We start from the raw sequence: 14552 nt of genomic DNA, 5'->3' as shown, positions 1-14552 counted from the left end.
TGGGGCGTGGAGTAGGGGCCGCGGGGAAAGAGGACCCTCTGGGGGCTTAGTAAAGTGTTTGGCAGATTTTCCCGGGAGAGAAATCTACCCGTCCCCCGCAGCCATCAGTGCCACCTAGCGTCGGGGTCTGCAACCAGCATCCCCTCGGGGGCCCCGTGCCCTTGACCCGAGTGAAGCCAGGCAGAGAGCGGACCTCGGACCTCGTGTGGTCCGGGCTGGCGCCCCCAGCCCCTCCCGGCGGCAGGACGTGCCGGCTCGTGCGCCACCACCTGGGCCTCCGCCTGCCGCCGCGTGTGGATTCCGGCTCCCGGGCCAGCCGTGTGTGCCTCCCGCGCCGTGCGCACCGTCCGCGAGGGCCAGGAGCTTCCGGCGGCCGCCCGGGAGTCCGGGGGCACGATCTGCGGGATCCCGGCCAAGCACGCCCTCAGCCCCCCCCCCCCCCCGCGCCCCCACCCTACCCATCTGCCCAGAGGCCCAGAGGCGCGGGCGCGCGGACCAGGGGAGGGTGCTCACCGGCGGGCGGGGCCGGGAACCAGGGGGCTGGGGGGTCGGTGCGGGCGGGCGGAGCCTGGGCTGAGATCCGGGGTGCGCGCAGGCCGAGCCCAGCGGGGGCGGCGGCGCAGCGTCTGCGCTGGGAGGGGAGGGCGGCGCGCGGGAGGAGGGGCTCCCCGCGCGGGGCAGGGGCGGAGCGAGTGGCCGCCTCGGAACCAAGTGAGTTCGCTCCGGAGCCCGCGCCGCCGCCGGCCAGCACCTCCGGCGCCCGCCGCCCCCGCGCCCCCGCCGCCACCGCCGCCCGCGCGGGGATGCAGGATGCTGGCAAGCGCCGGGCTCCAGCGGCGGCGGCAGCCTCTCCTGTGGCCGATGAATGCAGACCCGCCACCGCCGCCGCCCTGGGTCTGGATGGTCCCCGGCTCCGCCGGGCTGCTCCGTCTGGGCGCCGGGGTCGCGCCCCAGCCTGTGCTGCTCGCCATGGCCCAGCCCCCCGCCGCCCCGCTGCTCCCGGGGCCGCCCGGCTGGCAAGCGCCCGGCGAGCCACTGCTGCCGCTGGTGCCACTGCCCTCTGCGCCAGACCACGCCGCCGCCGCTGCCGCCGCGCACCACCCCCTGCTCCACGGGCAGGTAACGTGTCCCTGTCCCCGGCCTCGGGCTCCGGGGCTCCGCGTCCCCCTGCCCCTGGGCGCGGCCCTCACCAGCCCCGGCCGCCCCGGCCCTGGGGCTCCCGCTCCTCCGCCCCGGCGTCCTGGCTCCCAAACCGCCAGGACGCAGCAAAGGCAGCCAGGCATCGGCAGCAAAGTTCCTGCCTCGCCGTCCTGTTCTGCCTCCGGGCAGTTTTTCCAGTCCATTTCGCAGTCTCTCAGCCAAGCCTTTTAGAGACCCGCACCCGAGTTCTTAGCGGGGACCCCCCTGGCCGGGACTTGCGCGGGGGCCGGGGTCGCTGTCCAGAGCGCGGTGCTGAAGTCGCCCCGCCGGAGCCGAGCGCGGCCGCCGCGCACCGTGGCGACTTATCGCAGAGAAGTTAATACTTTCACAGTCTCCGCCAGACTTGAAAAGCGAGCTGGGAATCAATAGCTATTTCTGATGCTGATCTGGTGTGTGTCTGTGTTTTCATGTGAAAATAGGCTCAGGACAAGGCTCGAGAGAATTCAAACCAATGGAAGCCGGCAGGGAAACCCTGCCTTCAGTGCTGAGAAATGTTACTGGTGATAACCACTCACCCCCCCGCCGCCTCAGCCTGGGTCCGCCGGAGCCCCCCCATTAGCCAGCTCAGGCCACGCTGCGCTTCGGAATACCCGGGCGTTGGAAACCTGGAATTCGAAGAAAAAGTGACTGCACCTTCCATTATTGGTGCAGCCGAGCGAGGCAGGCTGGCGTTGGCAAGAGCCATTGTTTGCTCTCTAACTATGCAGATGCATGTAAATCGGGGAATAACATGCATTTTAGTCCAAGGGTAGTCGTCATTAGCATATCCAAGTGAGTGGTGTGTTGGAATACACCGTTTAATTAATTTTATTTCGGTATCTTGGGAGCTTTTCTAAAAGATGTGAAACTCCTACTCTGGTCTTTAGCCCTAACGCCACGTCGCCTATGCAGTCCTAGATATCGGGTTTTGAAGTGCGATGCGGTTCATATTGGGTTTTATTGAATAAACGTTGGGAGCTTTTTCAGTGTTTTCAAGGGGCTGCAGTACCAAAGCGCTGCCACTGGGGGCGTCGCGCGCCCAGGAAGCACAGTGTCCCCCCTGTACAGAACGCTGCGTTTTTTCTGTGTAAATTTAGAAGAGAAACATTTAAAAACCTTATTCATCTTTTAACTGTGTTTGTACTACATGTTTTCTGTTAAACGACAACATTTAGAACCAAAAGAACATTGTCACGCAACAGGAAAAATAAAACATCGTCTTTATGATTCTGAAAGAAATAGGCGTTGAAGCCTTCCATGCCGCTGAGCAATGGTTTTGTTAGTTCCCGACTGATGGAGAGTCGATTATTTTACTCAGGGAGACCGTCCCCGAGGGTCTGCGCCTTCCCGCACGCGCTCTTTTACTCTGTGCACCGGGGTCTTCAGTGAGCGATGAGCTCCCTCACATGTTCTGAGCCTTGGGCAACTTTCAGCCTTAACCCCTTAGCCAGTCTTATCTTGAAAATGCTGTGTTTGTCTTTCAAATGATAAGTATAATTCATACAAAATGTTACATTGAAAGAGCTATCACGACATACAGCTCTGTGCTTGCTTATGAAGAGAATTTGAGAACTGGAAAGAGAACACCCAGCCTTTCACCGTGTGGGTCCTCTCTTGTCTGGGACAGGACCCACTCCTTATGGCGTCCTCATGGCTTTGCGCTTAGAAGTTCTTTCTCAATATTGAAGGATACAGGGTGGGCAACGCTTTGTGATGATTCTGATGTGAAAACATAAATTTTTAAAATTTGTGAAAAATTGTGTTTTTTTCTTTTATTGACTGGGGAAAGGGAATTTTTCTCATAATCAAAATACATAAAATACATATATTTTCAAGTTCCCTTTGTTAAAAAAGCAGCCCCCCCCCCCAGCATCTTTTGGTACAAAGTAGAGCTGATGGACAGGAGCTGACCAGCACCCCTCTCTCTCCTCTTGTACCAGTGGCTCTTCAGTGGCCCCGCCCCACCCGTGCGGCTGTCCCCCTCGTCCACGGTGGAGCTGGTGCCTGTGCTCCCACATGTCTGCCCATCTGCTCTCCCAGCTCCTGTCGGGAAAAGTTGGATAGACAAACGGATACCTAACTGTAAGGTAAAAATGCGAGAGGTTTCATGGGGTAAATGGGCTCCCATTCCGAAGTTGGGGGATTTCCGTAACGACAGAAAACAGTGCGTTTTCTCTTTGTTAGCGGCACTGTGTTGACCGTCTAGGTTTAAAGAGAAATCTCTCCAGAATAAGGTCTTCCTGTTCAGAAGCACCAGCAGACAGCGGGGGGCCTTTGGTTTTAGTTTAAAAGATTTGGATTCCATAGAACAACATAAAATTTTCAATTGTGTATCAGAATCTACTTTTTACCATATTTAGTTTTTAAATCTGCAACAATTGATCAAAATGTAGCCTGAAGCATTACATAATTCAAGCGTAAAGTTTAAAAGTGAGCTGCTCTTGCTGTTCTTGCTTTAACTGTTCATCTTTCTGATGGTTTGTTTTGGATCTTGAATTCAAATTTATTGGCTACGCTTTAATTGGAAACTAAAGAAAATGAACATAGCGCCTTGTCTGCGCCGCAGAGCGCGCGCGCTGTGGTGATTCCTTCTTCTGTAAACCGGCCGCTGAGCGGAATTAATCACGTCCTTAGCCGAAGTCCGAGCAGACGACGTTAACTCACGGTGATTGTTATCGGAGCCCGTGGATCTTTAGGTCGGAGAACAATGTGTTTATAGAGTCCCCACTTACAGACTCTCCAATGTTTGATCAATGGGAGACAAGATAAATATTTTGCAGTGGTCTTTAGCCTTTTATCACGTGCCTGGTCTGAAATGTTATCCTTGCTTTCTTTGCGGACAGATCTTTTTAAACAATTCCTTCGCTCTGGACTCAGCCTGGATGTATCCTGAGGACTCTAGATGGTTCCCTGGGTATGAAAAGCCTCGTTTCCTGGCCAGCCCAGTGGCCCTGGCTCTGTCCGGGCCGGCTCCTGCCTCCAGGCCACTTCCCGCCGTGGTGTTAGCCCCGCAGCCTATACCAGGTTGGTGCCCAAATGTCGGTGAAAATCTGCTTTTTTTTTTTTTCATTTTGCTTTAGCCACAAGTTAGTTTTAGGTATGAAAACTATATTTGTCATTGTAATGAAACAGTTTTTAAAATTCCTTCAGTAATATGTTTCTTTCCATGGGCATGATTCCTTTTGATAAAGAAATTGAATTTTGAGTAACCTCTTCATTGTGTTTTGGGGGCATGGAATTTGTTTTAAGATGAAGTGCTGGCTGAGGGATTTGCCCAGAACTGGATTTTCGGTGCTTTATTTTTAGAATTGGACAGAATCTTCTGCTGGTAGCTCTTAATAGGGGCACTAAATAATCAGAAAAGTCATTTAAAAATGTTTCTTGTGTGGGGTGAGGTGCACGTATCAAAGCTCCCTGGTCTGCATGACATGGGAGACTTCTGTGAATTTTGCCGTCACATTGTGGGTGGTATTGGTTATGGCCTATAAAAATAGACTATTTGGAAGATGGATTTTGTTCTATCTTTGGGGTCTAGTGACCTGAAAGGACATTTGTTCTGGCAGAAACTCCCATGAAATAACCCCTGGATGAAAGAGTGTGTAATAAACCCATATAGTAACAGGAGAGTAAAATCATCATATGAAATTTTAAATTGATTTTTAACATCACCTTAACATACGATCCTATCATAGAAGCACATGTTGCCTGTGCCAGAATTAGCTCACAACACCTTCCATTATGGGATGTTTTACGACTTCAGAATGACATTAGCTTCCCGTAATTTCCTCCCTGCCACGCCTGTCTCGATCCGCGTCTCCGAGATGCAGGGACAAGGACAGGCAGCTGTGAAGGTGGTAAGTGCAGGGCGGGCGAGGGCCCAGGTCTGCCTGCCCCGCTGTCTGCGCGCCCTCCCCGCGCTGCTTTGCCGTGGGCCTCGTGTAGTGATGATGCGGCAGGAGGAACAGTTCCACTTCCTGTGTTGGTCACGGGCCTTAATGCTTCCTGACTGAAACCTGCCTCTGTCCCTGTCATCACGCAGTTACTAACATCTGCATGAGCACTCCGCATCCGTGCAGTTGTAAACACTTCACGCTAAGATGATCGTGTTTCCTGTTTCATGTAGTGAGGATAAAAGATGATTAGGGGCACGCATTATACACAGATTCCAGGCCACTTACATGGCTCTTCTGGTCTATGTAAGAGTAATATTCTGCAGTCCTCACGCATTGGCAGTAACTGTTGCCGGAATAATTGGGGATTTAGTTTAAAAATAGATAAACTGTTCAAGCAAATTCTCTGAGTGAACTTTTTGCCTCTCAGCCTGGTCTTGACCGTCACATACACGTTTTGCAGCATCCAGGGCTCCGCAACCCTCTTCTTAGAAAACTCGTACTCTGAACATGCTCAATCCCTATTTAGGTGAAGAAGCTGTCAGCGCAGCTAACGTCTAAGCCTGTAGAGAAATTTTAATGGGAATTTATTTGAGCCAAACAGATGACAGTTGCCGGGAACAATAGCTCCAGTGCCCCTGAGAATAATGCTTCTGCTGTGTCTTTTATGCGTTTGAAACGAAGGAGGGAACCTAAGGAGGCTGGAGAAGGCGAGGGGGGATCAGGTAACCAGGCCGTTAATGAGATTACGGGCTCTCTCAAGGGTGTAATACCTCCGAGGGGGATTAATTCTGCCGTTTCAGAGGTGTGTTCCCCTAGAGGCACAGGAACAGTGGGCGGGGCCGGCCTAAACCTCTCACCAAGGCGGGGTGGGGGGGTGGGGGAGTGAGTGGTGGTAGGAGAGATTTTACTTGGGGTGGGGACCTCAGGATGCCGTGTGCAGACGGTGTGTCATTGGGGTACATGTGAACCCTGTAGGGTTTACTAACCAATGTCACCCCAATATAGTCAGGAAAAAAGAAAAAATGGAGCTCTAGGGCGTGGCCACCCGCGGTGACCGGCCCAGTTAGGAGTTCTGGTCAGATCGCTGTGGGCCGTCGGTCACTTTCAGGAGAGCCCGTTTTTGTCCCCAGTTCTCTTTTTCGATTATAAATCCGTCTGAGTGAGGCGTCCATGGCCAGCCTTCTGGTTGGGTCGAGCGGCCTCCCGGGGCTTGGAAGGCTTATTTCTGGAAAGTCTCAGCATCGATGTCATCTTGTAGAAATGGCGCCTGATAAGGGCCCCTGGGGATGGGGCGATGCTGTGACCGTGAGACGTGAGGCTGACTTTCCCCTCAAAGGCAAGGGCAGGTGGATGGAAGGTATCGGGTCCTAAGGGTTTCTTCGCAAAAAAGCACCCTGGACCTTCCCTGTCCTGTGAGCCGTTGTGTGGGTTTTCCCCTTGGTCTCCCGTTTTCTGCATTTGGCACCTTCTGTGCCAGGAGAGTGTTAAGAGTTGTTTCCCACCTCTTCGGCAACCATGAGCAGGCGGACCACATGCAAACCCACAGACCCAGGGCAACTACTATCAGGACTAATGGCATCAGCAGACAGTAAAGACAACTGTGTTCTGCGTTAAACAGCAACCTGCGGGTCTACAGGCCTCGACGGTGTCTTGGCGGAGCTTCCGACTCTGATGCCGGCAGCTTCTCGCTCTCAAGGAGGCTTGGCTGTCTGTTGCAGCTGGAGGCGCGTGTCAGGGACAAGGGCAGACGTCCATTCGCGGTTAGGCGCCTGATAAGGTCCGTCCCAATGAGGTTGGAGGGTGTCTTTTATGTGATGTCCTTTCCAATGAACAGTCTTCAGGTAGCAATGAACTCCGAGGTCCCTGCCTCCTGAGAGCTCACAGTGAATGGAAGTGGTCACCTAGTTGGTTCTTTCTTGAAGTGACTTTATCAAAACTTGACAATAGCTAAGATGTTTCCTTTCAGCAATGCCACCTCATGAGTCTCTTCCTCCAAGGCCAGCTTAAATGCTCTGTGAAAACGGGTCTCCCAGGGGGCCTGGGAAGGGCCAGGTGGCTGTCTTGGGCTTCCTGTCCCCTGACCATTCACTTAATTTACAACCACTGTTTGCTCACACAATAAATGATACCTCAGACCTTTTCCATCACTTATTCTGCAATGATTCCCATGAAATTTAACGTACAAATAAAACTTTTGAGGTATTCCAGGAGCCCTTCCAGGAACTGCTAAGTTATTCCTCCAGGTATTGAGAGTTTAACCATTAAAAACCTCAATTTCTAATGAAAACTAAGAAGGAAGCAACTCGCATTTTTTAGCCTGGCAGACTTATGGAGACTGTTTATAACTTCTAGAAACATGTTCCATTGTCACCATCAAAGTCAATTATTAACATGGACTTTTTTGGTAAACCTGGGCAAAATATAAACGTTATATTTATTATCAATAATTCAAAAGATATATCTGTTCTTAAACCAACAGGTTTAAGCTAGCTTTTATTAATAAGAATTGATCTTAGATCATGTGAACTGGAAAAGCATTTGAGTTAGAGTCTATGTTTTTGAGAATTTTAGAATGCCCAATTCTTATAAGCACTCGTCTTTACATTAATTTTAACGCTATCATCTGGAAGTTGAGAATTATCTTACATTTACAACATTCATATGTAGATACACATAGACAGACAGAAACAGACCTTTTAGTCATGAGAAAAAATCGCTAGTTTATGAAAGAACAGTTGGATCCAGTTTTCGTTTTGCAGGCATCTATGACTTATATCTGTCCTTCACAAGTCAAATGCCAAATGACCACCCCCTCTGAAAACGAAGACGGCCACTTTGAACACCTTGAAGAATTGGGCTGACTTTTAATGACATCATAGTTTGAACTATCTATCTAAGTCTTCCTTTTGAAGCTTGGAGAGACCAATTAGATATGTTTTTCTAATTTGGTAGCCAGCTTTCCGACTGTGCGTGTAAAACCATTAACTGAGAAGTAGCACAGGGTCCCCGTCAGCTGTTCAGCATTAACGGGGGGCGGCGGGGGGGGGGGGGCTTGTTGGCCCTGAGGGCATGACTTCCCACCCAGCCTCCGTGTGCACGTCTCCAGGGGAGCCGAGTGTGGCGGAGACCTCTGTAGGCCTGCGTCGTGCCCTCGCGGGTGCCAAAGACTCTCAGTCCCCCAAGAGCACCTGAGCAGGGGCCCGGGGGACGAAGTTCCCCAAGGCGCAGCCCCTCCCTCAGGTGAATAGCCTTTCATGATTTAAAAAAAGAAAAAGCCCTCAACAGATTGGGTCGGGAAGAGACAGACCCAGCTCGACAAAGAGGCCACACAGCTGACAAAGCCGCAGCTGACCTCACACTCGGGAACCAGAATCTCCCCGTTCCCACTCAGCACAGTGTCGGACGTCCTCAGTAAAGCAACCAGGGGAAAAACTAAAGGCATCACACCAGGAAGGAAGAAGCAGAGTTGCCTTTATTGGCAGACGATGTGATATTACGTATCAGAAATCCTAGAGACTCCACCTACGCGCTGCTGGACGTAACCAGCAGATTCAGCAAAGTCGCAGGACGCGCCAGCAGCGTCCGGAAACCAGCCGCGTTTCTAAACAGTCACAGCAAAACACCTGGGAAAGGAACAGAGAAAACAAACCCGTTCCCAGTAACAGCAAAAACAATGAAATAGTTAAAAACACCTTGAAGCAAGGAAGGAAAAGATTTTTACACTGGAAACTACAAGACTTTCACAAAAGAAACGGAAGCAGACACAGGCAAACGGAAAGCCGTCCTGTGTCCCTGGGCCAGGAGAGTGAATACGGTTTAAGTACTCATACACCCAGGCCATCTATAGATGCAGTGCAACCCCCACCAGAATTTCAGTGGCATTTTTCACAGACATAGAAGCAAGAACCCTAAAATACTTACGGACCCCTAAACGACCCTGACCAGCCAGAGCGATCCTGAGGACTGGCCAAGCAGGAGCATCACACTCTGTTACTCAGGCCGCACTGCAGAGCCATGGCAAGCAAAGCAGCGCAGCACAGGCAGCGGCGTGGACACGCAGACCCACGGAGCAGGAGAGGCTCAGAAACAAACCGCACACGCAGGCAACTAACGTTTGACACGGGGGATGGTTCCTTTCATAGATGACGCTGGGAAAACTGGATCACCACACGTGAAAAATGAAATTAGACCCCTGTCTCTCACCGCTTACACAGCTTACCTCTGAGGGAAGGAAAGGCTTAACCATCAAATTGCCAGAACTAAACACGAAGGACAATCTCCTTGACACTGGTCTTGGCAACACGTTTCTAGTGACATCAGGGCACAGATCAACAAATGGGATTGCATCTGATTAAAAAGCTTCTGCACAGGAATGGAAATGAGCTAGAACGTGAGAGGTGACCTATGAAACAGGAGAAAATATTTGTAAATCATATACCTGAGAAGAGGTTAATATCCAAAATATATAAAGAGTTCATACAACTCAATAACAAAACCCCCAAACAAACAAACAATCTGATTAAAAACTGGGCAGAGAAACTGAACAGTTACTTCTCCAAAGAGGACACACCGACGGCCGACAGGCACGTGAGAAGATGCTCAGCGTCGCTCATCATCACGGAAATGCGGATCTGAACCCCAGCGAGTCGCCGCTTCCCTCCCGTTGGGGTGGATATTGTCAGAAAGACGCGTGAAAACAAGCCCCTGGCGAGGACGTGGGGAAAAGGGGCCCCCGCGCACTGTGGCTGGGGTGTCAGTTGGTTCGATCGTTATGGAAAACAGTGAAAAATTAAAAACAGAGCTCGCATAGGATTCGGCGATACCATATGTTGAAAGGAAATGAAAACAGGATATAAAAAAGGTGTCACGACAGCATTAGCCGCAGTAGCTGAGACGTGGGAGACCACCCTGGTGCCTGTCTGTGACTGAGTGAAGAAGCTAAAGTATATGTCACACAACTGAGTGTCATTCAGTCATGAGACAGAAAGAAGCCTACCCCTGGTGGCCACGTGCGTGGACCCTGAGGGCGTGGCACTGAGAGGAACCAGACCCAGGAGGACCGGGCCCGTGCCATCTCACGCATACGCAGAACCTAGAAAAGCAGACAGGGGGTGCCAGGCGCTGGGGGAGAGGAGATGCGGGCAGACGGGGACCCCAGGTGCAGACGTGCAGTTAGAGGACAGACACTTCCTGGAGCTCGGACCACAGAGCATGAGCAGAGTCCGCAGCGCTGTCCTGTCTACCCCAGAGCTGCCCAGAAACCAGGTCTCAAAGGATTTTACAAAAAAAACCCACCCCCCCAAACCCCAAAAATACTCACAAAAAAAGAAAGTTTTCAAAGCAATGCTCTAAGCTTCCGCTCTGAGAAACTAGAAAAGGGGACCTCATGAACCCGTAAGAAGCGGAAGGGGGACATGGTGACAATAAGAGCAGAAATCAAAGAACCTAAAACCAGGAAAATATAAAGAAAATCGTGAAACCACAGCTTTTTTTTCTTTTTCTTTTTTTCTAAGAAAGACCAATGTAACGGAAACCCCGGCTGCGGAGGAGACAGCGCCGGTGACGGACGTCGAGGACGAGAAGAAGGGCATCACGACGGAGCTGGGCGCCAGGAACGTCAGAGGCGTCGGACCCGCGGACCTGACGGCCCGGGAGGCGCAGACAGACGCTCTGCCGGCCCCCGGCCGCCTGCGCCCGCTCACGAGGGACCACACGCCGGCGCGGCGCGCTGTCCGTGCAAAACCTGGGGCTCGTGCTGCGCCTCTTCCCCCGGGAGCGCGCCAGGCCCCGCGGCCTCCCCGCACGCCCTGCAGACACTTCGCCAGGTGCTAGTTCCCCAGTTACGTGTTTACGTCGGCATCCCTCGCACACGAAAACTGGGTGTGCGTTACAGACAGGCGACGGCAGACCAGCGTGCTTCGCAGACACGAATGCAAAACTCCGCAGTGTAAGGCTGGTGATGCGCAGAATTGAGAGCGCGTCGCGGCCAGGCGGGGCCTCTCCTAGGGCTGTGGCGCCGTTTGGCATTAGAGAACGTGTTGTTTACTTTATCGAGATGACAAAGAAGAAAAAGAACATGAGCGTTTTCATAGATGCAGAAAACACATTTCTCAAACTCAAAATCTGCTCAGTTTTTTCCCCTAAAAACCTCTAATTCAACTCAGAGCGAAAGGGAACCTCATCAGGTGGACAACAGACACCCACAAAAGGGCCGCAGCTAAGACCGTACTGGGTAGGGAGCTCCCGCGGTCCCCGGGGTGCGGACGCCCCTGTGCGCAGTGGACCGGAAGGCCTGACCGCCAGTGCAGTGGGGGAAGGACAACATAAAGCGTACAGATCGGAAAGGAAGCGATAGAACCGTCCCCCTGAGCAGACAAAACGGAGGCCACACAGACCATCGCTGGCACCAGGGGTGAGGTTAGCCAGGTCGCAGGGCCAAGGGCCACGTGAAAACTCTACCGCATTCCTGTCTTTCCGTGATGAGCAACTGGAAGTTAAAATAAAGTGGTAGCATCATTAACGCACCCGAAACATAAAATGCTTACAGATTAAGCTGACGAGAGATGTGCCCAGAAAACTGGAAAGCAGACGTTAATAAAGAGAGGGCTCATTTGTGTTAATGATCTGAAAGACTCAGTGATGTTAAGACTGACCTACAAACTCCATGTGATCCTAAATAAAACCCAGTTTCATAGGGACTGACAAGCGAGTCCCATCATTGCTAAGGAAAGCCAAGGAAGTAGAGTGGCCACCGGTTTTGAGAAAGAAAACCGCACGTGAAGGACTCCTAAATAAGTGATTTGATTGCTTGTGATGAAGCTACAGGAGCTCAGGCTTTGCGGGGCTGGCAAAAGGATAGGAGAAGATCAACAGAAATAATAATAGACCTTCCAGAAATATACACACACACACACACGGTCAATTGATTTTTGACAAAGGTGTAAGGGCGATTGCTTTCCAATAAATAAATGTTTTGGAAACAATTGAGCTCCTGTCTTTGAAATAAACAAATCTTGATGAATACCTTGTATCATATATAAAAGTTAATGCCAAACAGGTTATAGATGTGGTTATAAAATCAAAAACCCTAGGACTCCTGAAAGAAAACATAAACGAAAAATTTGTGATTCTGAATTAGGCAAAGATTTCTTAGCTCTGACACCAAAAATCACGAACCAGGAAAGAAAATGCGTCACTAAGTTAGATTTCATCGACATTCAATGCTGTCGCTCTCGGGAAGCACTTTTAATTAAATGAAAAGAAAAGCCAAACACTAAAAGAAAACATTTGCAAAACATACATTTAATAAAGAATTGATGTCCAGGACATACAAAGACTCTCACACATCAAAAATAAAAACACAAACAACCGAACAAAAATGGGCAAAATATGTGACCAGAACCATCCCCGACAAAGATGTGTGGGTGGCCAATGAGCACAGGAGAATGTGCTCAGTGTTCTCCATCGTCAGGAAAACGCAGGCCGAATCCACAAGGAGAGCCCCGCACGCCTCTCAGAGCAGCTGTAACCCCAACAGTGAAGGGAGCAGCCAACACCCCCAAACCTGCTGGTGGGAATGCCACCCGTCACGGTCACTTTGGGGTCAGCGTGGCAGTCTCACACAGGCAGGCCCACCGTGTCCTATTCCCCATTATTTACCCAAGAGACACAGATGCGGCCACACCAAGACCTGCACACAGACGTTCGCAATGGCTTTATTCATAAGCAACAAATCCCAGGGCCATCTGAATGCCTGGGACCTGCTGTGTATTGACAAACGTGGGCACAGACAGACAGTGGGCCCTGACGGTGATAACAAGGGGTAGGCGCGGGGTGCAAGCAGCGAGCGACCGGGTCCCGAAAGCATGACGGGAAGCAAGACAATCCAGGATGAACGTCCCTGTCCACAGGATGCCCTCCCCATGACTTGAGACCAAAAACAGATCAGCGGTTTCCAGGGGACGGTGCTGATGCGGCCGAAGGAGGGGGAGGCTTAGGGGTTGTAGACGGTTACCTGATTGTGCTGGGCAGTTTGCGGCTCTTGGCATTTGTTGAAAGTCGGAGAACTGGACACTCCAAAAGAGTAAATTTTGCTGAATGTAAATTTACGTGAATGCACCCAACTTTCATTTTTTTAAAAGAGAGACTTAAGAGACACACCCGGGAAAAGGTGTGAATTTTTCTGACTCTGGTTTGAAAGAAAAAGTTGCAAGGTAGCTGGAGAAATTCGGACACCGACTATGTATTGAATTCTGTCAGGAGACTGTGATCAGTTTGTAGGTGTGACAAGAGCTCTGTGCTCATGCTTTTAACAAGGACACTGGCACTCTCGAGAGACAGCTGCCTCAGCCCAGGCAAGGAAAACAGAGTGAAAAATAACTCCATGAAACGCACTCCGGGAAATCACAGAGCGACTTCTGGCCAAGATGGAGGTGTAGGTAGGCACGCTGCGTCTCCCTCTACAACTCAGAAGGAACACAACTACTTCAAAACTGGACACAACCAGACCCAGAAAATTGAGCTACATGGAAGTCCAACAAACAAAGATATAAAGGAGAAACACTCATCCAGACAAGTAGGAGGGGCAGAGCTGGAGCGGAGAGGACGTGGTGTGGTGGCAGCAGCAGCGGTCAGCAGAAAGCACAGTCACAGATTAAAAAAAGTTAGAAGGGACACCTGGGGATCATTCTCAGCACCAGATTACACAGCTCATGGTCCCAGCACCAGGAAAAATCAAGCCTTATTGCTTCTGACTGTGCAGACCAGTGGGGGTTGGGAAGGGAAGGAAACCAGGGTTCAAATCAATGATTTGGAACATAAGGAAGAAACTGCCAGTCTCTCAGCAGAGTCCGCTTGTTTGAAGGGCCCCCACGGTCCTAGAACATCCACAGACCCATCCACTCTGGGAATGACAGCCAGGGCAGCAGCTAGAGGGGCACCAGTCCCATACGGAAGTGGGAGAAGTGCCTGGAAAAGAGGTGAGTGCTGAGGAAGTAGCATTGTTCCCTCTCGGACCCCTCCCCCACATAGAGTACTACAAAGTGGTAAAACAGGTCGCCCTGTACTGACGAATCCCTAAGGCTCCACCTCTCACAACATAACAGGTGCAATAGCTCTACCTAAGACACAGAGGCAAACAAATACAGAAGCCTGTCATGATGAGGAGACAGAGAAGTATGGCCCAAAAGGTGGAATGGATCAAGAATCCAGTGGGAGAACTAAGCGACGAGGAGATAGCCAACCTAACAGATGCGGAGTTCAAAACACTGGTGATAAAGATGCTCACAGGCTTGACAGATATGCTTGAGTATGGGAAACACATAAGGGAAGAAGTGAAGGCTATGCTAAATGAAATGAAGGAAAACCCACACAAAACCAATGGTGAAGGGAAGGAAACCAGGGTTCAAATCAATGATTTGGAACATAAGGAAGAAATAGTCATCCAGTACAGAATCAAGAAACAAGAATTGAAAAAAATGA

The 14552-nt window shown here is 50.9% G+C and overlaps 1 protein-coding gene across 1 annotated transcript in view; it reads left to right on the top strand.

The window, feature by feature from the left end:
• The first annotated feature begins 810 nt into the window (after positions 1-810).
• Positions 811-14552, top strand: part of TCERG1L (transcription elongation regulator 1 like) — an 87753-nt gene continuing 74011 nt past the window's right edge. Inside the window, exons 1-3 of the mRNA XM_090278806.1 lie at positions 811-1119; positions 3120-3266; positions 4023-4203. Of these exons, the coding sequence (XP_090134932.1) occupies positions 811-1119; positions 3120-3266; positions 4023-4203 (637 nt within the window). The remainder of the gene's footprint in view (positions 1120-3119; positions 3267-4022; positions 4204-14552) is intronic.

Source organism: Furipterus horrens, unplaced genomic scaffold (assembly GCF_987537825.1).
Source record: "Furipterus horrens unplaced genomic scaffold, mFurHor1.1.pri manual_scaffold_5, whole genome shotgun sequence".
In the NCBI taxonomy this organism is placed as follows: Eukaryota; Metazoa; Chordata; class Mammalia; order Chiroptera; family Furipteridae; genus Furipterus; species Furipterus horrens.
The sequence above is the reverse complement of the archived record's forward strand: the minus strand, read 5'-3'. Positions and strand labels throughout refer to the sequence as shown.